The sequence below is a fragment of the Astatotilapia calliptera genome, chromosome 6 (genome assembly GCF_900246225.1).
Source record: "Astatotilapia calliptera chromosome 6, fAstCal1.2, whole genome shotgun sequence".
Classification (NCBI taxonomy): Eukaryota; Metazoa; Chordata; class Actinopteri; order Cichliformes; family Cichlidae; genus Astatotilapia; species Astatotilapia calliptera.
In genome coordinates this window covers 37928283-37952454 of record NC_039307.1, presented here as the reverse complement: position 1 = coordinate 37952454, position 24172 = coordinate 37928283, and the positions used below count along the sequence as shown (strand labels likewise).

The window sequence follows — 24172 nt, the reverse complement described above, 5'->3', positions numbered from 1 at the left end:
GTGGAACTGTTGTCATATTGTTTTCTTACTTGGAAGGTTATTTAAGTTGTTTGTGGTAGGTTGTCCTACCCTGATCTTACTTGGTATGTCACACTAAACATGGCTGCATTCAGGAGGATCTCTCTGTACTCTGCACGAGTGTCCTTATAAATGACGGCTTCCTTAGAAAAAGGAGGTGCAAACTTACAGCATGCAAACGTGTCTTTTGTATGTATCCACTAAGAATCAAAACACACACATTAGAGCAAATTTGATTCATTGTCATAAGACAAATGTGTTCTAAACGTGGTGAATGTTAATAAAGCCGTCATACATTCTCTCTAAAAGCAAAACAACTTTGATGCAAAGAACTGAAATCATGTCTTGCTTCACGATATGGATTTCTTGTCTCTCCTGTTAACAAACAACTATTTTCTTTACAGCAGCACTTCTTTTTCCAAATATGTACAGAAGCCAGTGAAATGTGTCACAGCTGTGCGTCTTTGAGGAATAGTAGGAGAGTGAAACCATACAGAAAAGTACACAAAATCAACACATTTATTTAGAAAAGAGCACAATTTAAAGAAAAGTGAGTAGAATGCAAAGAAAAGCTGAATCGCACAATGTTTCACTGGTGGGTTTGGTGGTTGTTACATCTGGGCTTGAAGGTAATGTTCATAATTAGCTCGAAGGACAAATTCAAAATATGGCTTTGATTTCAAACTGCTGAGCTCATCCAGCTCCAGGAGGTCTTTGATGTCGGGCAGATAGGTCTGCAGAGAGACGCCTGGAAAATACAGAAGAAAGAGTTCATCTGTTTAGTAATTACAAGTGTATTTTTCATATAAGGATAAATATGATTTGATGACCATACAGATAAAGAAAACTGAATTCTTTCGGCTCATGACTGTTCATAATATACTCAAAAAAAAGGGAGGGCTTGAGTGGTCCACTGTTTAGAAGAGCCGTCAACAGAACGTGTAGAAGAGTAAAAACTAAGCCGGCTGGGATTACTGGCTGAGCCCGACTCCCTCCAGCCAGAACCAAATGTTTGCTAACTTTGACAATCACATGTACAGAAGTGTTCAGTTGTATTGTGCACAGTTTTTGATAAACTAGTTCTATGTGGAATTAGCCTACGCAGCTATTTAAGTTGAACAAGGGGCTCTCATGACATAATAGGGATAACTTGCGTGTCATTTAAACCCATTTTTCCCATCAATACGCTTGAACCCCCTCCCCATATTTCTTTAATCCACCAAGTCTTCATCAATGTTTCTCACCTTCCTGAATGAGTTTGAGGAGGATCTTGACAAAGATGCTGTCTTTTGTTGCTTCCAGAGGGTCGTCGTTCCCATCTGCAGAAGACCAGCTGGAGGTGGAAAAACAAACAAACAAACAATAAAGATACCCACAGCATTTAAATCAACCATTACAAATCCAACACACACAGAAGTACTGACTTCTGTTTTTTTTCCAGATTCCTTTACTGATCCAAACTAACTGTAATCACTGACACTCCATCTTTCCTGGCATATCAATAAAACACTTATATCCTTTACAGCTGGTATATAATTCCAAAGATTGTATTTTTTGATTATTCTACTAACTACTAATGGTATTTCACATGAACATCGTGTTTTTAACAGCAGGCGGTGGAGGAATCAAGCTGTAAACAATATTATCAGTTGTGAAATAACAGAATAGCTTTTTATCATTTAGAGTCGTGTTTCTGATCATCTGGCAGAGTCCAATATTAATTAATTTTTTGCTCTGTTTTTGGCCCCTACCAGCTTCAGGGGGAAATGTCTGGCTCTTTATGTGCACACGGTCTTATTGCTGAAAACTAGAAAACTGAGAATGAATCCAAACACTCGATTTGTGGCTTTAAAGCTAAACAGTGACCTGAAACTGGCTGAAAGGCTCTAAAAAACAAAACAACGTATATTCAGCTAATCATAGGTTACTCACTACTAGAAAACTATTTGCATGTTATTAGAGAAATACCAGGCGAAAAAGTTTTAATTTAAGCAAAGTCCCAGTTGAATGTATACAAAAAACCATGACGGCTCTTACTCGTCTCTCCTAAGCGCTTTGCCGAAAATCTCACATTTGAGTGCGTCGATGTCCACAGCATCGTCCTACAACAGAAAAGCAAGAAAACCGCTAAAGTTGCTAAAGTTGAGAGACCGACTAACTGAGCCTCAAACGCACCAGTGCTGTAAACAAACGCTAGCGGCTACCTCATCGATGTACTCCAGCAGATCCAGAGCCTTTTTGAAATCGTACTCGTTGGCTCGCCTGTTGTCATCACAGATGTACAGCTGGAGAGGACGAGAGTTAAAAAGGAAATGCACCGAAGCTGTTCAGTCTCAGTGTTTGAATCATTTTCTTCTGACCCTCTCTAAATGTGATCTGATCTTTTCTGCATACCTATGATTATCACTTTGTCTTAAGGTGAGGTCCTTCTATACTACTTTTATCTACTTTCATTAATCCATCCAATAACAGGTTCTTTATTTGGGACCGCAGACACCAATACAGTTATCATAAAAAACATTTAAGCAACTGAAATGATCTTGTTTAAATATTGTACCTAAGTTAACAAGCAGTTTTCGTTCACTCGGGAAAATTCTCCACAAACAAGCAGCACGTGTTTTCACCTGTATGAGGTTGTGAGCACTGAGCAGAGGCATGGTGTCGGGGTTCTGCTGCTTCTCCTCCAGCAGCTGTCGAGGCAGAGTCTCCTGATGCAGCAGGAAGCGCTCCTGCTCCACAATGTCTGATTGGCAGATGAATGACAGTGTCAGGTCTACTTACAAGACATATTACAAAGCACCTGCCATTCCACAAATACATGTACCTTTATATGGCGATTTTATCATGCCCTTTCATTACTAAGAAAAAGATGAATGAGTTTACACTCTGAACTTTTCTCTGAATTACTATGAGATCAAGGCAACCACTGTTGTAGCAGCTAAGTAACTTTTATTCACTGACAATCTAAGAATCTGTGTCAATAAAATGATCTAAAATGCTGGTTCGATTCAGTAAAATTCCACGGATAACGAAGTTTATGAGGTGCAGGGAGGTCTGCATGCATACAGCAATGTGTGCGCTTTTTTACCATCAATTTGTTTGGAGAGCTGGTCCTCCGGCAGGTCAGACGCTAGTGCAGTCAGCTTACTGAGAGCCAGCAGTGTCTTCTTTTTCACAAAGTAACGTGTTTCCATGTTGGCTTGGCTGTAGAGAGTTCTGTGGGCCTGCAGACGTGAAATACCACGTTAGCCACGACATCGTCGCACCAAAAATATATCGATCTGTGTAACTAAGACTTTGATACAGCTTGATTCAAATAAACAGAGTAATGTCACTTTTCATTATTATACATAATTTATGGACATCTATGCATTGATTTCTTTGCGTGGGTTGTTACTGACATGTGGTGAGAATTTCACGTCACCAGCACCTTTAGAATCATATTTACTTAAACAATTGGGTGACGTGATCAATACTTTGTTGACTAAAAAAAGGGAGGAGCTAAAACTGCTCATCTCAGTCAGAGGATGAACGGAGACGCTGCATGAAGGCCCAGCATGAGATACATAAGAATTGTTCAGAACTGTGAACCATGAAAAGCTGTTCTAAAAGAATTCAATAATAAAACTGAGTTGAAATGAGAATAACAGATCCCTGTCTGCTAAATACCTTACCAGGCACATTCATTATCACAGTTCAAATGGAAAAGAGGAACCAAAACAGTATCAACCAGGATAACACAGTGAAGTTTACAGCCTCGAACGCGTCTTTGTCAAAGTGGATTTCTACTGACAAGTGAAGCCAAAAGAGGAAGTCTTCTTCAGTTTAGATATATGTGTGCCCGTGGTTTCACTTTGTGTTTGTTAACTGCAAACAGGAAGGAAACTTTAGAAAGTGTGAGTGTGTAACAGATATGTTACAGGATGCTTTCTTCTGTGCTTTGTCTTCTATGAGCAACGGTTTCAAATGAAAACGGAAGGAAACTGAATTTGTGTTTCCATCGTAGATCACACTGTAACAGCCACACACTGTGTGTTTAACAGGAAAGACAGCAGGACGGTTAGGAAAGGAAGGAAGGAAGGAAGGAAGGAAAAAATGACCCTATATTTTTGTTCGTTGCAAAACTGCAGTATTTTTGAAAAATGCTATTTCCAGAGGTAGTGAAAAGACTGAAGTGCACAAGCGATGAACGAACAGCAGAAGAAAAAATATGAAAAGGTTAAAAGTACAAAAAAAAAAAAAAAAAAAAAAAACAGGAAGGAAAGAGGAAAGGAGGTAAGGACACTAGGAAGCCGTGTGGTTACATGAGCTTGAATAGAGCAAGGCGGATGTGTTTATTAATGTGTGACAGAGTTAGACTGAGAAAATCATGTTGCTACAATGTTGGCCAGATTTTGACTGGTCCTGATAGGTTTGAAATGGTTACCCCCCCCCCCCCCCTCCAAAAATCGTTTGGGTTCAGATTAAGATTTAGTTGGGATATTAAAAATTCATAGAAAATTGTATTGTGCTGGTTTTGTGAAGCAGAATTGTAAATGTGTGTGTGCGTTTTTATTTTTAAACATACACTTTGGTAGTCGTGGATGTGGATGTGATGCAGCCAGCTGAGATGCTGATGAGCCTGCAGGAAGCTGGCGAGTTGCTGGTGCTGAGCGGCCGGCTGGGACAGCAGCTTCCCTCTCTTGCCTTTCTCCATGTACCAACGAAACAGGAAGTCGGAAAAGTTCTGCAAAAGTAAAGGTACAAAGAGAACGTTAAAGTGTTTACTGATATACTCTGGTCTGAGTTCTCGATAGAATCCGGTATTTGTGCAGACACCTGCTCCTTCCAGGTATGTGCGTCACCTTTCTTTAAGTGCTGATGAAAGGTGATGTATCTGTAAATGTACCCAAAGTTATCCAGGTTAAAAGAAAGCACGAGAGATTGTTATTATTCTTTTGGGATGATGTTAATAACATTTCTTAAATTTGCAGTTCATGATAACCAGACAGAATTTGATAACATGCCAATTTAGTCAATCATCATATGTGTGGCAGGGGCGTGGTCTCTGGCCCGCTGCAGTGGAGGGGCGGTACAGTGAGCTCTCAGGGCGCCGAGGTGGCAGAGGAGACACCTCGAGAGACATGACTCTCTCCCCTTTTATATGTAGCGACAGCGGAGACAGACGGGAGAGGAGTGTGTGTGAAGCTGGAGAAGGAGCTGCTGGAGTCACCTGCGCTGAACTGAAAAGAATAAGAAAAATAAAAGCATTTCCTAAGCCTGACAAGCCTGTGTGTATCTGGTCCTTTGCTACACTAGGACTGTAGCCCTTGTCAGTATGTCACAACACACTAACACATTAGTTCTCCAATATAGAAAAAAGAAACATAAAATTAAACATAGTACTGGTTATACATCCTTTGTTAGGGATTTTTCTCTTTTTTGGAGCATTCTCTGGAGAGGATTGTGTGACAGGTCTGGTGCCAACAACTAGGCTACATTCATAGTCAATGAAATCAACTTAAAAACAAACAAACTAGCAGATGGCTGCATATTTTTAAGCCTAAATAAAAGATACAGTCAACTACTACTGCTGCCCGTCACCCCTTCCAGGGTAGGGGCCGGGCTAAATACCGTCCTGAGCCATTCTTTCTAGTTGGCTCCAGGTGTAGCCCGTCTTTGTCACTTCTGCCTCGAGGTGTCGTCGCCGGGTGCTTGTTGGGCGGCGCCTCCTTCGCTTGCCTTGAGGGTTCCACCTGAACCTGCCTGGTGATGTAGGTTGGTGGTTTGCGTAGAGTGTACCCTACCCAGCACCATCTTTTCTTCGTCTACTGGGAGTTGACAGGTTCTTTCCCATAGGTTGATGTTACTGATGGTGTCTGGCCAGCGAATGTGGAGAATCCATCTCAGACAGCTGTTTAGGAATGTCTGGGTTTTTCTGTTTGAGGTTTTGTTTGTGCTCCAGGTTTCAGCCCTGTACAGCAGTACTGACTTCATGTTGGAGTCGGACAGTTGGACCTTGGGAGTCAGGGTTAGCTTTTTGGATGCCCAGATGTCAGAGGAGCCTAGTTTTTATTGGGTTAAAATGTAAAATGGCCTCAAAGTGCCTTTACAATCCTGTACAACGTAAAACACTGTGTCCTTACATCCTAAATAAAAAAATAAAAAAGGTAAATAACATGTAGGGAAACTCGTGCAGAGCAGCTGAGGAATCTTTGAGTTTTTGTGTACCTGATCTGCAAACTTGGCCATGTAGTGCTGCAGGCGGCTCTGGTTGTCTGTCTGCTCACACATCTGAACCAGGATGTCAAAGTCACAGTACTTCTCAGCCAACGCTGCCACCCACTGGTACTGACCGAGCTCCACTGCAACGCAAAAAAATAAAAATAAATAAACAGAAAGGAAAAAGCTACAGAAGAAACATAAACATTGAGACATGGACGTTACACTTCAGTTTGCAGTGTCCACGTGTCTGATTACAACATGCCTGTGTGTGAGCTTTGCGTGATGGATAGTTTGTTTACTGCAACAACCTGTAATTGGACAGCTAATAATATACCAGCTTTCTACTCAGTTTGAGCACTCAAAGCTTTTTTTCTGTAATAAAGAAAATTTATTTCTTCATACAAAAGAGGAATTACCAAAGGAATACTTTATTACAGCATTTTTACTCATCTAACAAAAAAATCTAAATTTCTAAATGTCACAACAATCCCCTTTAATGTTAAAGATTTAAATCTTACTCTGTGAATCTATAAGACTCGATCATTCACAGCCATCACATTTTAATCCTCCACTTACAGAGCGGTGCGAGCAGCTCGGAGCGCCGCTGGCTGTACTCCATCTCCAAGCTGTTGTAGCGCTCCTGTTGGGTCCTCTGCTGCTGCAGGGAGTTTAGCTGGGCCACAAAACTGCCCAAGTAGATATCCAACAGCGCCACCAGCTGCTCACAAAGGGCATTGCGCAGCTCTGAGTCAGCATGTGGGTACACTGTGCGCAGTATGATCTCGTGCTGGCGCGAGAGGACTGTTCGAACGCCGCCAACGCCACCTGATGCTGCATAAGCAAGGTCAGGTGGAAAGAAAACAGGGTTAATAATCAGTTCTGCTCCAACACACAGTGCAGACACGGAGCCATTCAAACATTCAGTTTCTTACAGCACTGAAATAGAAAGATACCAAACTTCTTCAGTTTAAGAGGGGATTTTAAGTCACGATGTTTACATAAGCATAAATGCATATTTGGATGAAGTGCTAAAGTGATTTAGTTACAAACACTGAACAACAACATACACTAATAGGGTCCTATGTAGAATAATTACATTTCACTGTGAATACATAAGGACATTTATCATATTCGGCTCTTATTTTTTTCTTAGTTTGTAGCTGGTAAATTTAAACAGCAAAGTTTTATTTCCCAACAGAAAACTTTCAGAACTGAGCTTTCCTGTCCATACCCACTCTGTAAACTTTGTGGTATTAGTGCCCAAATTTACTGCCATGAGTTTGTATGGCAGGTTTTGCAGTATTTCGATGACATTAGACTAAAGCATGGTGTCATATTACATCCACTTTGATCTTAAGTGGGTCGGACCACTGAAACTCCCTCTGTGCTTTTCTGTCATTTAACTGTTTAGTAAGAAAAGCTGTAAAACTTACAAAAATACAAAAACAAATAAATAATAAAATACAAAATTTATGCTGGTGGTTGTTTGAGCAGCAGATCAAACAAGTTTAAAATTATAAATGACCTTAAGCGCACATTCAGGCCTGTGAGAGCCACGGTTCTGTGCTCAGTCTGCTTTTGCACGAGACTGGAGTGTCCATCAAAATACATTTGACACCAAGTGAATCTAAGAAGCTTCATGTTGTCACCTGTCCATGGGATGTACTCAGGCTCTGCAGCAGCATTTTCAGACGCTCTGTACATGGAGGCCTTCATGTCTCTGTACTGACCAGCAGCTTGAAGCATGTCCTACACACACACACACACACACACACACACACACACACACACACACACACACACACACACACACACACACACACACTTAAAAATGAAGCCTAAGTTTTAACGTGACCGCAGTAAATAAAAAAGAAAACAGCACACATTTACCTTGATGATGTTGTTGACTGTGAGGACCACTTCGGCCCACTGCACCGAGTCCACTGGACTCTCCTTCAGACTCCGCTCCTCCTCCTCCAGCAGACAGTCGAACACCAAGGAGATCTGAGAGACCTGTGAGAGCACAACAGTCCAATGACCATCTATTACACAAACAAACTGTGATACCTTCTCGCTGCCAGAGACTCAAACCTCTCTGAAGAAGACGTCAGCAGCGGTGAGGCTTTGCGGCACGGCGGTGTTGTTCCTCTGCAGCGCCGTGCTGATGGCCCGGTTCACTAGTTCAGAGTGTTTGGTGTGGTGATTTTTCAGCACCATGGCTGCTTGCAACTTCTCCGCATGTTCACACAGCAGCAGGCGTGTTGCCATGGGAGATGAACGTACAGTCACCTGAGTGAGTCGGTCCAGCAGTCCAACCTGGCAACAGAGGATGATGGCAGCTTTTGAGAGGCAACTGGACTGATGCATTTCTAAATTCAGCCTTTGAGTTTTGATTTGTATCACATTTTTATTTTCAGCCCTGTTTGTATGTTAGTAAAAGTACCTTTGCAATCTAATGTACAAGTTGATCTTAATCTAGTTTAATTTAATAATTTTCCACCAACAAGCTTAAAGTGTGCCTTATAAAGTGAACTCTGAGTGTGTGCACACATGCAAAAGTGCAGGTTTCTTTACCTGCAGCAAAAACTCCATGAAGCAGCCATGGGCCTTCATCTTATCCTCCAGTTGGTGAAGGATGATGAGGGAAGTGAGAGGAAAACCAGCGCTCTCTTCAAATCCCAGAGAGAGAAGAAAAAAAACAAAACAGTTCAAGTCTTTTTCCAACACACACATTAAATGCAAAGTCTGATCAGCTACGTGAGAACTGTACAGTGACTGCAGAGAGGACGAAACCTTACAAGCACTAGTTTCATACAATACAGCTTTTCATTGGTTGGTTAATAACTTTTTGTGTTTTGTTTCCTCTCGTCTCAGCTCACCATCGGGGACAGACTCGGCCCAGCGAGGGTCAGAGGCCGGGTAATCGTCCACCAAATCAAGGTTGATTTGAGTCACCATGGTGTCCAGCTCAGCTCCCTCCTCCCCATCGCCGTCAGCTGGGAACAGCTCATCTATGACGGTCTGAGCCCCGACCAGGTCATTACTGACAGAGGAGAGAAGAAGAGTTTGGGACGTTACAGGAATATAGACTTGTCCTCTCAGTGCTTTTTAAGGGCTCAGAGAGAAATGAGGAAGCACAGACAATCCCATCACAGAGTCTGGAAACACAGCTCCTGCCCCCAAACAGCCAGCAAATAGCAACAGACAGACCAGGTTATACACACACAGAAACAAACTATAAAGAAAAGCAAATGTGTTGTTTTTCTCTTACTCACTTACAGATGACCGGTCATTATGGCTAGAAAGTGTGAATGATAACTCCTTTTGCCCATATTAAAGACCCTGAGCTTCAATATAAGACTTCAACATTCATCAGAAGCTTACAACAGCCAAGTCACTCAACACAACATGATGCAGAGAAACGCAGCTTTGATGTTTTTACTTGATAAACAACAAACATGTTGGCCAGAGACTCACAAAAACAATATTCTCAAAAAGTAGAGTGATTTAGTCACTTCTGTATTTACCTGATACAGAATATATAAGTGAACTTGGTGCTGGCTCTTCCTGTTCCAGCACACAGTGGTGATTATGTGGAGTTTATCTGTGTCATTATCTGTAATAATGTTGTATGCCACGGTGGAATCGTCACGTTTTATCTAAAGCACACTCTCTGTTGATTCACACGCTGATTATTTTTTCAGTATTCACTCACTGCTTTAGGCATTCGCAAGCTTAAATGAACTCGCAGCCGACCTGCTAGCAGCATGGCCTCTTCGCCTCTCCCTCCTGCACTTTCCTGCTCACTCTGATGTTTGAGTGTATGTTAGTTAAAGCGCTGACAAAGCTGCTTGTGTGTACGGGTGAATGTGGCGTGTTGTATAGAGCGCTTTGAGGACTCCAGGAGCGTAGAAAAGCTATGCAGATGATGCCCAACTTCATTTATCCATGAAGTCAGTTAACACACACCAATTAGTTGCCTCAATACCTAATTTTCTGCTTCTAAATTCAGAAAAGAGCTTATTGTACTCAGCACTCAGCAAGAGTACTGACAGGGTATATTTATTTAGAATCCTGCTCCTCATGTGCAGGTTTTGAATGATCAGGCCTCATCTTATCTTAGTACCGTATCACACCAATAAAAATCTTTGCTCTTGGTCTGCGTGCTTCCTTGTTGTTCCTAGAGTATTTAAAAGTAGAATAGGAGACAGAGCCTTCAGCCTTTAGACTCCTGCTCTGTGGAACCACCTGTCAGTTTGGATTTGGCAGACAGACACTGTTTCTACCTTTAAGATTTGGCCTAAAAACGCCCTTTTTGATAAAGCATATAGTTTGGGTTGAATCAGGTGACCTCTAATCTTTCCTTAGTTGTGCTGCAATAGGTCCAGGCTGCTGGGGGATTCTGTTTATACACCTCTCTGCATTTAATTATTTGTTATTATTAATCCCTGGCTCTCTTCCACAGCTTGTTTTTTTCTAATATTATGAAGGCACTTTATTATTTTTATTCTTTAAAATATTTCTCAAAGGAGATGTGAGCTGTATTTAAGACGTACCGACAGAACTGCAGGAAGGCCGCCTTCAGGAGTTTGGTTTTGTCCTCCTGAGCTACAGGCTCGGCTCGGGTTGGCGTCTCCATGGCCGACACCTTTGATGCAAATTCAACATTAGAAATGCATGACTGCAACACCCACAATCACGATGATCACGTTAGTTTAGTTATAATTTTCCTTCTCAGGATTTCTTGTGTCAATAATTATGAGACGCAGAAGTCATGAGAAAGATCGAAGTCTCACAAACTGGCATAAAAAGAAAGTTCTTAGTCTCATCGCTCAGACGGCTCTCTTTGAAACTTACTTCCGGGGCCGCAGCCAGCGAGGAGCACAGCGAGTCCTCCATGGTCTCTGGCAGGATGGAGGCACTCTCTCTGGCCACCACCGCCACCAGACCGCTGTTTTGCGAGAAAAAGACCGGCAGGTTGGCACAGCAGCCTGCTCCACGTACACCATCACCTGCACAGACAGAGGCCACCAACATAAACAGATCACTCACCTGGATTTGATCTAAACTGAAAGCATTTATTGGCCTATTGAACAAGTCGAGTGAATTATTTATTCCTTTACAAATACTTTATTATATGTTTTTCTTAATTCATCCCTGACCAAAACATTCTCGAACAATTTTATCTTTTAGGAATATCTGAGTCTTCGAAGCAACGTACAGTTTAATCCTCTTACACCAACACAGTGGACAAAAACCTGTTAAATATGATAAAGTTAACTTATTCAAGCAACATGAATTTGATCAGTTATAGATTTTTGGGAGGCAATGAGATGCAGGTGAAATTTGTTTGTATTATGAAAAAGAACTTTGTTCAGTGATGTTACAGATTTTAATTAATTTTTTGAAACACATTCAATACTTCTGTGTAACTGAATTTCAAACCAACGCCAAAAGACGTTTATCCCACAGAATCAGGAATTTCATTTAACTTAATTGAAAAACAAACTATTCACTGACCACAGTATTAATTTCGTTGACTATTACATGCAGCAATAGTGACAAAATGAAGGCGTTCTTGCTCTAACGCTCCAACTTTCCCACCTGGTGAGTTAAAGCTGATTTTCTCATCAGGAACTGCGACCCTGTTGGTTCCTGTTGAGCAGGCGAACACTACGTCCTCAGTGTACAGAAAGGCTGTGGAGCCAGGGGAACGAGGCAACACCAGCCGAGTGGCCTGCAGCGTCTCCTTGTTCTGAGGAAATAACAGAATAACTGAAGACTTTCAAAATAAAAGCATAAATATCTTCACTCTTATAATAGGAACTGTAAATGCTGGACTTTATTTTACAATGTCCTGTAGTTTCACTGTCACTTGTTTGGACAGTTCCACTCTTCTGCGTTGCTCAAAGTGGTTAATGTTTTAATAATTATAATCGAGGATTGTAATTATCAGGCTCTTCTTGATGAGCAGGCTTTTACACAAGAAGAGAATGACCAGACTGATCCTCTAATAGATCAAATCACAAAAACACCACTGCTGCAGTAGCAGCTTCAGGTCTGACCTGGAAGGGAGAGCTGTACTTTGTGACCTCCACGGTGAACTGGTCAGAGATGGTGGCTCCGTTGTCCTGCAGGGTGACCAGGCAGAAGTAGGCCAGGCAGGGAGTGTCGGACGGGTGCCAGGCTGCAGCCAAAACCACCAACCCGGCTCTGAAAGCACACAGAGTGTAGCTCAGTGCAGCCAGGGGTGCAGTAAGTTCAAGAGGAATAGCGAATAATAGAGGAACATGGAGGCAACAAATAAACACAAGATAACCTGTCGACTAAGACAGTGGTCCCCAACCTTTTTTACACCACAGACCGGTTTAACGTCAGACAATATTGTCACGGACCGGCCTTTAAGGTGTCGCGGATAAATACAACAAAATAAAATCATACGACCAAGACAAAAATGGTGGCATTTTGTAAATAACATAATAAACGCGAATTCACTGTGTAATTGTGTAACTTTATTAGCAGCGTCCTCCTCTCCGCCCCTTAACCTCCGAGGACCTGGCGTCCACATATGTGGACATCACATCTTGGGTTATTTAGACCAAAATACTGCAAGGGCCTGATGTCCACTTACGAGGACATTATACTGCTACTCTTCTATCAAAATTTTAAACGAATATCCTCATATGTGGCTCTCATTTTCCTTGGGAACAAAAATCCGTTAAATTTTTTATTTTTTAAATCTGGTAATTCTTTGTTTTTGCATTCATCAGGTCAAGTGTAAAACAAGTCTTTTTATTGACTGAATGGATAAAATCCATCTTTCATTTAATATTTATATATTGAATATAATTTTTTAAATTCTGAGATTAATCTTTGAAGTGCAGAGCGACACAGGGTGGCTAGCTCAGTTTGGCCGTAGTATGCTAACGCTAGAGTGACCATATTTTGATTTCCAAAAAAAGAGGACACTCGGTCCAGTCATGAAGAACTTTAATAATACTGTTTGCTTCAAGAAAACGTTAACACATTCAAACGATGGCTTCTCTGTGTGGTTAATGAATCGTGAAATAAAAAATGTCATATAGACTTTTACAAGTCAACAAGTGCAAAAGAAGAGGCCGGTTGGTCACTCTAACACTTTACCATGCTTTAGCACATGCAATCCTACATGCGGCATGTTTTAGAGGAGGAGGAGGAGGAGGAGGAGGAGGAGGAGGAGGAGGAGGAGAAGGAGGAGGAGAAGAAGAAGAAGAAGAAGAAGAAGAACAACAACAACAACAAAACAAAAATGATTCAGGTTTTTGTGAATCCAAAGACAAGCTGCTTTTAATCACACACTCACTGGCTGAGCTTCATGTCCAGGTATGCCACATTTGCTCCCTCCTTCATCTCCTCATAGTTGCTCTCTGACCCCTGGAGGAAAGGAAATCTTTTTCATTTGGATCTTATTTATTTAGTTTTCTTTGCTACAGTGCAGAACAGGAAAAAACCCTTCATCTGTAATAAATAAGGTCACATGTTTGCTTATACTGACCCATATAGCGTCTGTGATGCTCTCGTTCAGAACTCTGCGCGCGTCCCAGTTGAGGATCTGGTGCTCCGAGCTGTCGTCGACCTCCCATTTACTCAGACTGGAATCAGTGAGTGTGTACAGGGAGCTGCTTTCCCCCACCCACAGCACACTGCAGAGCTGCAGCAGTAATAGAGTCAGAACTCTGAACACTGAAGATAACTAAACTGACACTGGAGAAGAACTACCCTCACTATTCAGCCTGATAGACTTAAAACATAAAGGGTGTTTAAGAAATTTGTGAATCGGAATCAAAAGCAATCACTCATTTCTCTCTGTGGCTAAAATTGATTAAAAAAACTTGATTACCGGTAATATAAAACACAAACAAATAACACATGGAGGAAGTAATTAGCAAGTTATAATCAGATTATCTATGAGTGACAGTAAAAAATGGGGAAAGAGTCAAGCTCAGAGCAACACTATTCGATGTATTTAAAGGTCATCACCAATAGATGAAAAATAATAACACTGTACACAGACTAGTCTTAATTATTAAAAATGCATAAGATAGAAAAGAGTTGTACAGATAGAATAAATGAAACTCTGCAGTGGACTCTCCTAACAGGACTCACCGTGTCATTGGCTGGTGTCGAGAGGATGCCAAACAGGCTGGAGACACGACGTCCGATGCCAGAGAGCATGCCCTGACCCTGCTGCAGAGCTCGGCACTGCAGCTTCCCAGAAGAATCTGCACTTGCTCTCAAGAGCTGATTCTTTACTGAGGACAAGACAAAGCTTCCACCCTGAGAAAGGAGAAGGAAGTGAGAAACAAAGAGGTCAAATTATATGTTGTTGATTTAATCCTGTTCCTTACAAATCTACACAAAATAAAGTGCAATGCCAGCTTTATTACGTGTGTTTAAATGTTTCAAGATATCTCAAGGTATGCAGTGAATAAACCGTGGACAGCAGCATTACTCCTCAGTGATTTCTGGAGCGATACTGTTTGATGTGATTGTACTTTGGGACCCTTTTCAAAAATATTTGAGTATTTTGGATTTGGCAGAGTCAGTGGTGAGATTTTTTTGGAACAAATTCGTTAGCAAAACCGTCTATTTTCAACTGAAGAACCCTACTTACTCTGACAGCAACAACAAAGTTGCACAGATCTCCCAGGTCCACATCGGTCTCTGTGTAGTTGCCCTCCTGGGAGAGGCTGGGCCAGTAGCGAACCGCTCCTTCTGCAGCCACCGCCAAGACAGAGATGGACTGAACAGCAGCCATCTCCAGGGGAGCAGTGGAAGTCACAGCCACAAGGTCAGCAGTGTAGTTGTACTCACTGCTGGGCAGTTGCAACTCCTTACAAACTGAGACCTGCAGGAAAACACAGTTTAGTTTGTGAATTTAAAGCTGCCAGCTTAGCACGTTGTGAACTTTCAGTCTGTTTTGATTCATCGTTTACTCCATCTAATATCGGAATAAGAAAGCAGGTTTTGTGAGAGAAGAAAAAGTCCATCTTTCTATCGCTGAAACATTTACCACATGTTACTGTACCCAGTCTCTTTAAACAAAACTAAGACACATGAAATAAATGATCAGTGAATAATTATTTGCTTTGTCGATCCTACAGATGGAAAAAAGGCCTCACGCCGCTTGCATTATTTTGGAGAACATGTTAAAATAACTCTTTAATGATTTTTAGATTGTAATTTTAGTCTAAATGTAGTTTTAAAGTGAATTTTAAACTCAGGCAGAATGTCTGCCCTGATCATACCTTAGCTACAGCAGTTTGGCAGATCTTCCAGATGATCAGACTCTCTCCACAAACCATCCAGGCCCAGCCGCTCTCACACACCTTCACTGAGATCTGATCATCAGCTAGAGTAACCAATAAGAACATGAAAAACAAATGTTTAGTGGAAACTACTAACTCTCCCACAACCAGAAACATAAAGAGAAGAGAGAGCAACTATATAAGAAAATAGAAAATGAATATGTTAGTTTGAAGCTCATAAAATTACACACGCACACCTTTCATTCTCAGAAAGAAGACAAGGTTTCTCTTACCGTCAGCCATCGTCAGTGCCTCCATAACTTTGACGGGGAGGGATGAGCCAAAGGTCTGCACATCATAGTTAACAGTTTCTGCCCCTGCATGGCTCTGCACTCGGGTAGGTGTTGATCTGGGGATGACACAAACTCAGAACAATCAGCTGTAGCTACAGTCTGATGGGCCCAGTTAACCCAAGACTGCACTGACGACTCAGCACGAAAGAACATCATCTATAAATCTGTAAAATTGTCTTTATTTGCCATATATATGGAGCCTTCCGATTGAGTAAATCTGATCCGACAACACTCACCTCGCCGACAACGGCGTCCTGCGCGGGGAGAACAGGAGGCCAGGGACCGCACCGGAGACACTCTTCCTCCCGGGGGTCCTGGCCGGCTGCCTACGGCCGGAGCCCGGGGCGGTTCGAGGGCTAAACATGCCTGCGGTGGTACCCCGAACTGTTCAACAGTGATAACTACAACCCTGCCTGAAAAGCGCGCTCACACGAAAGATCCACCAAATACAACTCTCCAAACAGCGCGCGGTGCAGTCGCTGGATTAAAACGTCATCATCCGCCTATTTTGTAAAACTTTATTTACAACTCGAAAACGAGATTTTACAACTGCAACACTTTCACAGAGGAAAGTCTTATTGTGTGGGTAAGTCAGTCAGACTATATGAAAAAAACCCCACACACACTTTTTCATGTAGGCCACATTCATCCAATTAAAATTAAAATTTTAAATTACTCCGCTCTGCTGATTCTACGTTTTTAAGGGGCTTAAAAGGTGAGTTAAGTACGCTAAATACTTAACTCACAGTTAATTTAGTGACTTAATAGTGCACTTTCACACAGATTTCTGTACAGCAGGGATTGGCAGAGACAATTCTGCCTCTGGGTCAGTAAATTTAAGCTTACATATAAATTTATAAAATAAAACAAACACAAATTTATGTCATCAAGATGACATCAGATCTTTAGGAGACTCCAAACTATTCAGTGCATCTCGTCATAGTAGCTGACTTTTATCAACTACAAAAATTATATCAACCTAATAACTGTGTTCTAAGATTTTTTTTCTTCTCAGGAAATCTGTTATCTATAGATTTAGCCTTGAGCTTGAAACGGGAGCCAGGCGAAAGCAGTAGATTAACGACACCTAGAATTGCTGATTAAAGATGAGAGCGGCCAGCTAGCTTAGCTGCTTTAGCTAGCATGATTTGATGGAGTCTGACAGGGTTGGATAACCACGATGGAGCGGCAGCGAACGACGTTGATATAGTAGTTATAGCCAGATACAGTGATGCGTTAAAAGCGGTCGTTTTGGACACAGTAACTGAAGGCGGACAGCAACACGTTATGCAGTAAGTAGCAATGTCCAAATAATGATGGTAAGGCATTAATCCCGCTAAAAGTTTAGCGGCCAGGCCCACTTCTAGCATTAGGAAGTTAGCCAGTTAGCTTGGTGTAAGCATCCTCCTCTACTATCGAAACTTGACAGCTTTACACTGCATGCCTAGTTCTTTGCTGACTTTCACGTTAGTTGGCACGTATCTTTATTGTGCTAGCTGGGCCCTTTGTAATGCTTGTAACGTAAACACGCCAGCGTTGCTTTGCTATGTAATTAGCTACTAGGTGATGCTGTGCTCAAGAAGTTTAATTTGACCACGGAGATGATGAATGAGAATTTTTAGTAGTCACAGACATGTATCGTATTTTGTAGTCCGTTGTGAGCACGAAAACAGTTACTATATGCTTCCGACTTGTTGGGTGGATGAGCGAGAGAAGGTGCTGTGAAAAGTGCCAGGTGTCTGACACTGTAGCTTGTGCTCGTAAGGTCATGAAGCGGATTCGCACTGAGCAGATCCAGTATGCCGTGGCTCAGTACCTGAAGAGGAGGCAGTATGTGGACACTGACGGCTCCCTGAAAGGAGCCAAGCTCTACCAGTCCCCCGAAGAAATGGCTGCAAGTCTCACGGGTAAGATGATGATGATGATGATGATTCCAGCCTAATTAATAGATCGCACAGCCACATAGTTATGAGAAAAGACTGATCACACGAAAACACCACACATACACCACAGGATTGGCTTCACTGCAAAAATTAGCACTGCCGCCTCAGTGCAACATGGATTTGGTTTTGGGCTTGAACCTTGTAGAGCCTAGAGCTGTCTATATGGAGTTTCCATGCTCTCCATGGGCCTGCTTGGGTTTAATTCCACAGTGCAGAGACACGTGTTAGGTAACTGGTGATTCTAAGTGATTGTGAGACTGTGTTTTTTGTCTTGGTTTGTTTGTTTTGTTTTAACCTTTGTTAAACTCGTGACCTTTCTAAGGTGTACCATAAGACAGCTGGGATAGGTTCCAGCTCACCTGTGTCCCTAGGATAATTGGTTAAGATAAATAATCTATTTTCATAATGCAGTGTAATGTATTTGACCCTTTGACTGGCAATATTCTCTGTAATTAACAGTTTTCCTGGTTTCTTCTTTATCTTCTTTCTCTATGTCTGAGCAGTGCAGACGGAGTCAGGATGTTCCAATGTCGTTTCTGCTGCACCATGCCAGTATGACCCACAGCAGTATGAGATTCAGTATTCCAAGCTCCGCGCCTTCCTGTCAGGTATGAGCTCTACATCACTGAGTCTAGACTTGCACATCTATAATTGTATTTGTTCCCAAAGTTTATGCCTCGGCTCCACGTTTTTTAGGTAGTGGTAAAGCTGCATCCTAAACAGCAGAAAGAGACAAAGGTTGTGGACGACTGGGGCTTCTTTCTGAAAGATGACATATTGCTGCAGTTTTAAATATTTTTATTTTCTCTGACAATTGTGCTTTTGTATTATTGACCATCCAGGGCTGATATTTTTTCATTTTGTCAACATTTCTTAAGCTGTTTTTGTGCGAGTCCACATTGTTTTGTCCTGACTGTTAAGAGAGAAACATGGATTACAAACTGGGTTTAACATTTGTCTTTCATACATTTATGTTCGTATTTATTTTTTGAAAGGGCATGAATAACAAAATGGATTATTATTGGCTTATACAAACAGCTCCACATGGATATCGAGAATGAGATGATGGAACTGTTACGATATTGTTAACCTTTGTTGTTATTGATTACAAAAGCCTAAAAAATATACATTTTTTTTTCTACTAAATAGAAGCAGACATATCCTGGGCTAAAGAGGTGAGCAGTGTCCTCTATCCACTCTTCGTCTACCTCCACCTGGACATGGTGCGCTTTGGACTGAAAGGGGCTGTGGATGGTTTTTACAGTCGTTTTCATGGCGCCTTTCTTCAGGACAGTGAGCAGCGTACCATCATAGAGCAGCTCCGCCATGTCCTCAGTGCACAAGACATTGTGACCAACCCCAAGCTGAATGCTTTCTTAGAGCACAAATATGTGGTTCACCTGACGGAGCCAGCCTACGGCTACCTGCTGCGTTACCTGCAGAGTGAGGACAACAGCGCCCTCTGTAGGATCCTCAGTACACACCTGCAGCTGGAGGTCAGTGCCTTGAGGCGGACAGATTACCAGCTCTATGGAGCTGCTGGCGGGTCGACAGCTGCTCCAAACTCCACCTCCTCCTGGGCCGGAGTGGATGGAACAGAGAGTGGTGATGGGGTGGAGGTCCCAGCAGGGATCCCACAGAATGAGGCAGCCCTTGAGGCTCTGCAGGACTGCGTCAAGAAAGTCCGCGAGGGACCACCGTCACTCACCACTGTCTGTTTTTACGCCTTCCACCACACGGAGCAGATGCTGAACACTGCTGAGGTCTCGGCTGACAGTCGGTTGCTGGCCGGTGGATTTGACACCTCCACGGTAAAGCTGTGGAGCCTCCGTGCCAGAAAACTCAAGGCCAGACCCCATCAGGCTGATGTGTCACACATCCACCTGGCATGTGACGTACTGGAGGAGGAAGTAAGTAGACATTGTTATGAGAAGTCTTCACCTTAATTGTTTCCATATCTTCTTTTTCTTTTTTTAAAATTTGCATGTGTTTCTTTTGGTGTACAAAATCTGAGAAAATAATCCCGAGGACAAGACAAAGGTTGTCATGAGAACAGAGACACGGTGGTGAAGTCTTGTTTATAGTGGTGATGGACAGGCTATGATGTTTGCAGATGACATTATGATCTGTAGTGAGAGTAGGGTGCAGATGGAAGAGTTGCAAATAAAATTACATGTATGTGAATGAGAGGAAGATGTTGGAAAGCACAAGGAGTGGACGTTGACATGAGTACATGAGTTTAAATATCTGAGGGCAACCTTCCAAAGCAACAGACACGAGAGGTGAAGAAAAGAGGCAGGGTGGAGCAGGTATGTCAAAGGTGTGTAAGGGAAGATGTAGTGAGCAGAGCTGAACCAATTGCAATTTGCTAAGTTAAAATGTGTAACCTGCTGTTATTGATTTTCTTTCTATGAACCATAAATCGCAGCAGATACAAACAATTTAGTTTGTCTTCAATGCAAATGCTTGACAAATATTATATCAGAAGAAATTATTGTCCCAAATATTATTCTCCAAAGCTGGAGTTAGTTAGATCTTCTTTCACTGAAACATCTGAAACCAAGTGCTTTGCTACTGGAAGGAGGTAGAAATGCTAAAATGAGTTTTACCTTGCCAAACAAAAGGAGGAGCAACAGCTTTATATAGTTAATTTTTCAGTATATTTATAAATTCATTAGACAACAGGGACCTTTTGTTTTTCTTTCTTTTTAACTGAACTCATAACTGCTTTGAATTTGTTTGTTTTTTTCCTTTGCTGGCACATACAAAGGTTGCTAGCCTATGGCGGCCTCTACGCACTGGATAGCTTTAACTTTAGCCACTTCAGCTCCTTTTAAAATGTCCACGTTTATCTGGGCGACGGTGATGTCACTGTCTGATTAGCTTTGTTTTTAGAAACATTGTTGTGGTGGGGTGCACTGAAAATGATCCAATTCCGATCTCTAGCAATGAGATGGGTCTCATTTGTAGATGGTGGCTCTGATTTAAAAAGACCTGCAGAGTTAAAGATTAAATTGTTTAGCAAATTTAGATTTTTAATGTAAAAATAAATGCTGTATGTTATTTTTAGATTAAGCTGCAGAGGAACAAAATCAGGTATAATCATGTAATCTTTCATCATTTCTTCCAAGGTAGATGAAGAGGACAGCTCAGGCAGTGAGATAAAGACGCTGCGAGGTCACAGTGGCCCAGTATTTCGTACCGCCTTCCTCACAGACAGCTCCGGCTTGCTCTCGTGCTCTGAAGACACAACCATCCGCTACTGGGACCTGGGCAGCTTCACCAACACGGTGCTCTACCAGGGGCACGTCTACCCAGTATGGGATGTGGACGTCAGCCCCTGCAGCCTTTACTTTGCCAGTTGCTCTCACGATCGCACCGCCCGTCTCTGGACGTTCTCCCGGACATACCCACTGAGGCTCTATGCAGGGCATCTTTCTGATGTTGACTGTGTGAAATTCCACCCGAACTCCAACTATTTAGCCACCGGTTCCACAGACAAGACTGTGCGACTCTGGAGCACCCAGCAGGGGGCGTCTGTTCGCCTTTTCACGGGCCACCGTGGCCCTGTGCTGTCACTCGCTTTCTCACCGAATGGCAAGTACTTGGCGTCGGCTGGTGAAGACCAGCGGGTGAAGCTGTGGGATTTGGCATCTGGGACTTTGTTCAAAGACCTAAGGGGACACACAGATAGTGTCACCAGCCTGTCCTTCAGTCCGGACAGCAGCCTAGTGGCATCTTCATCTATGGACAACTCAGTGCGGGTGTGGGACATCCGCAACTCACACGGTGGGACGTCAGCTGACAGCTCGTCCAGCGAATTGGTGGGAATGTACACTGGAAACACCAGCAACGTGCTCAATGTCCAGTTTATGGCCTGCAACTTGCTGCTGGTGACGGGAACCGCACAAGAGAAAGCAGAGCAGTAGATGTAGCTGTCACATCTGGAGCTCTTTTGGGCGAGAGCTGAATGTTTCCCTGTGTCTGAAACTCAGGAGCCAAATCCTGAGATACATGTTTTTGTTCTCTTTCCTTCAAATTTCATTCTTCATGAACTGGCTTTTTTTTTTTTTTTTGGAAATAAAGAAATAAATTACCAAAGTGAATTCACGGTATGTCAATATTGAAGAATCTCCCAGTTTCTTGTTTAACTGATGATCTAAAAATTGTTAAGTTCTGTTTTTCTGTTGTGATGTAAATTCAGGAAATATTGTTACTGTTGGAATAACTGACACTATCAGGCAGCTTTATCCCAAAAGGAAACTTTAATATTTCAAACCTGAGACGTGTACAATAAAGTGCGTTCAACATTGCCCGGCTTTCTTTGGGTTAGGCAGCGAGACGAAGCCTAAACCCAAACCCCATCTGTCACAATTCTTTATCAGCTTTCGCTGCTAATTCAAGCTCTGCTTCTGGTGTTTGACGTGTGTTTTGACTCTTCACACAATGAACCAAATGCTACCTTCTTTAGTCAAAAGGAATAGGGCAGATATTATTTATTTGTAAAGAATATACAAAGCAAAATGCTGTTACTGCAAATAAGAAGAAAACCACTCTGTGTGGTCTCAGTGCAGCTGTGCATTTGTTACATTTTAAACCAAATTAATTACATTTTTTAAGAAGAGCATTCAGGTCTGAGGGCGATGTGGAAATTGCTGAAGATCTTTGACAAAATTAAATGCAGTGACTGAATACTCTGACAACCAGAAATGAAAATGAATGATGTGTAAAATTTAGTGAAGATGAGGACCAAACAAAAGTATATATATATCCACATTTTCTTTATCACTAATTGAATCCATGTTACTTCACATGGCCATTTGGCACAGATTCTTTACACTCATCATAGCGTACCTTTGTTCAGTAAAATGGATTTCAGTTCAGTCGAATCCACGTTGTAATTCAAGTAAATGGTCATCAGAAGAGCATTGAATAGAACCACCTCCTGCCAAGTTTGTCTTCAGTGCAGTAACTGTATCAGTGTCTTTGAAGGTATTAAAGCTTTTTTTACACAGGCATGCACTTAGTATATAGAGTCTGGTATACTGAGGTGCATACATGGGACCAAAATAAGTTGGGGTAGCTGGCTATAAAGCGCCTTGCACCATAGGTGACAGTGAAATTTATTTGCACATGCTCACAGAGTGTAGTTCTTTTCAGATGGTAGTTTTGTTCTGCATTTTTGTCTTAATTCAGAAAGTTTAATGTCCACAGTGATTGTAGTATTTGTTTTTTTTTAAAGGAAACTAACCTGTGTTCATGTCCTCTCACAACTGTCTCATTACCTGATTTAGGAAGATGAGAAGTCTGCTGATTTATTTGTGCTGATGTGCTCAATATTGACAAAATGAACGTTACAAAGATAATGTTGCTCGGTGTGTTTTAACATGTAGGTAGATGCTTCCAGTAAATAACTATCAGGCCTCCTGCTAATAACTTTCCTAACTAATCTAGGTCTATCTACACTGAGGGCAACTATTGCTTCTAAGATGTATTAGGTTAAAGAGATTTGATGTCACCATCCTGAAGCCACTCAACATAATCACCTAATATTGCTCCTTGTTGGCAGCAGAGACTGGACTGATTGTGGACTGTTAAAGGTCGTCTCCAGCACATCGTTCAGTGTTCTGTTTGGCTCACACGTCCATCACTGGTTGGTAACTATGTTGCTGGAATAACTGTTACATTTGTTTTTGTTTCCACTGTTCAGTTGTGAAATGAGATATGGAACTGATATCGTGTTTGGCTTTTGGACTGCTGGTAGACATTTATAAATCCTATCAAGTTTAAAAATTGTTACGTTTTAAAGGTTCTTCAGGGAGAAGCAAGTTATTGTGAATTAACAGCAGAAAAACGTCTTTCTTGTTCTACAGCAGCAGGTCGTGTCTGAGTGCCCGCTGTAGCTGTGGGTGTAAAAACTCTCATTTCTAAGCATTGAAGGCTGTTTTTTTGGTTTGTTTATTTTTTGAAAAAAAAAAAAAAATTCTAACTGTGCAATTCATAAAAACTGTAAATAGACATTATTTTTGTAAGTTTTGGGGGGCCTTCCTGGTAATACACACATGCCTGTGTTATTTCATATAAAGTCTGGTTAGGGTTTGATGTGTTATTCATAAATCCAGCCTGGAACTTTTCTTTTGGTGGTCACCAAGCTTTCTGTTTCCCTTTGTAGTCCAAAACAAGAAATAACAATTTCTTTTTAACAATGTCAGATTTCATTCCTTTTTTGTTGTATCATGTTGATGAACAATGAAGGACACTGAAAAGTAATACGTCATATAAGAATCCAACCATAATCCTTAGCTTTCTGAGTACTTAAGCACATATTATACTTTATTATAAAAACCTCAGAATTCCAGTTCAATTA

General features: G+C 41.8%; 2 protein-coding genes across 3 annotated transcripts; one reads left to right on the top strand and one right to left on the bottom strand.

Annotated features, from left to right (window-relative positions):
- Positions 1 to 513: 513 nt before the first annotated feature.
- Positions 514 to 16344, bottom strand: nup133 (nucleoporin 133). The gene is made up of 25 exons (XM_026172069.1): positions 16099 to 16344; positions 15803 to 15918; positions 15510 to 15613; positions 14876 to 15109; positions 14368 to 14538; positions 13757 to 13912; positions 13565 to 13635; positions 12288 to 12435; positions 11827 to 11977; positions 11080 to 11234; positions 10779 to 10870; positions 9102 to 9265; positions 8797 to 8891; positions 8314 to 8538; positions 8113 to 8235; positions 7872 to 7971; positions 6799 to 7053; positions 6229 to 6362; positions 4586 to 4744; positions 3107 to 3242; positions 2643 to 2761; positions 2223 to 2303; positions 2056 to 2120; positions 1263 to 1351; positions 514 to 766 (listed from the first exon to the last, which is right to left on the bottom strand). The coding sequence occupies exons 1-25, from the start codon at positions 16224 to 16226 to the stop codon at positions 630 to 632; spliced, it is 3408 nt and encodes a 1135-aa protein (XP_026027854.1). The 5' UTR covers positions 16227 to 16344; the 3' UTR covers positions 514 to 629.
- A 52-nt stretch (positions 16345 to 16396) lies between these two features.
- On the top strand, positions 16397 to 23601 carry taf5l (TAF5-like RNA polymerase II, p300/CBP-associated factor (PCAF)-associated factor). 2 transcript variants are annotated; one of them, XM_026172073.1, is made up of 5 exons: positions 16397 to 16448; positions 17628 to 17769; positions 18309 to 18413; positions 18955 to 19715; positions 20937 to 23601. In XM_026172073.1, exons 2-5 carry the CDS (start codon positions 17631 to 17633, stop codon positions 21732 to 21734), a joined length of 1803 nt encoding a protein of 600 aa, XP_026027858.1. In that variant the 5' UTR covers positions 16397 to 16448; positions 17628 to 17630; the 3' UTR covers positions 21735 to 23601. The 2 variants fall into 2 exon arrangements, with proteins under 2 accessions (XP_026027858.1, XP_026027857.1); XM_026172072.1 differs by lacking the exon at positions 16397 to 16448 and adding an exon at positions 16507 to 17154.
- The last annotated feature ends 571 nt before the right edge of the window (positions 23602 to 24172 follow it).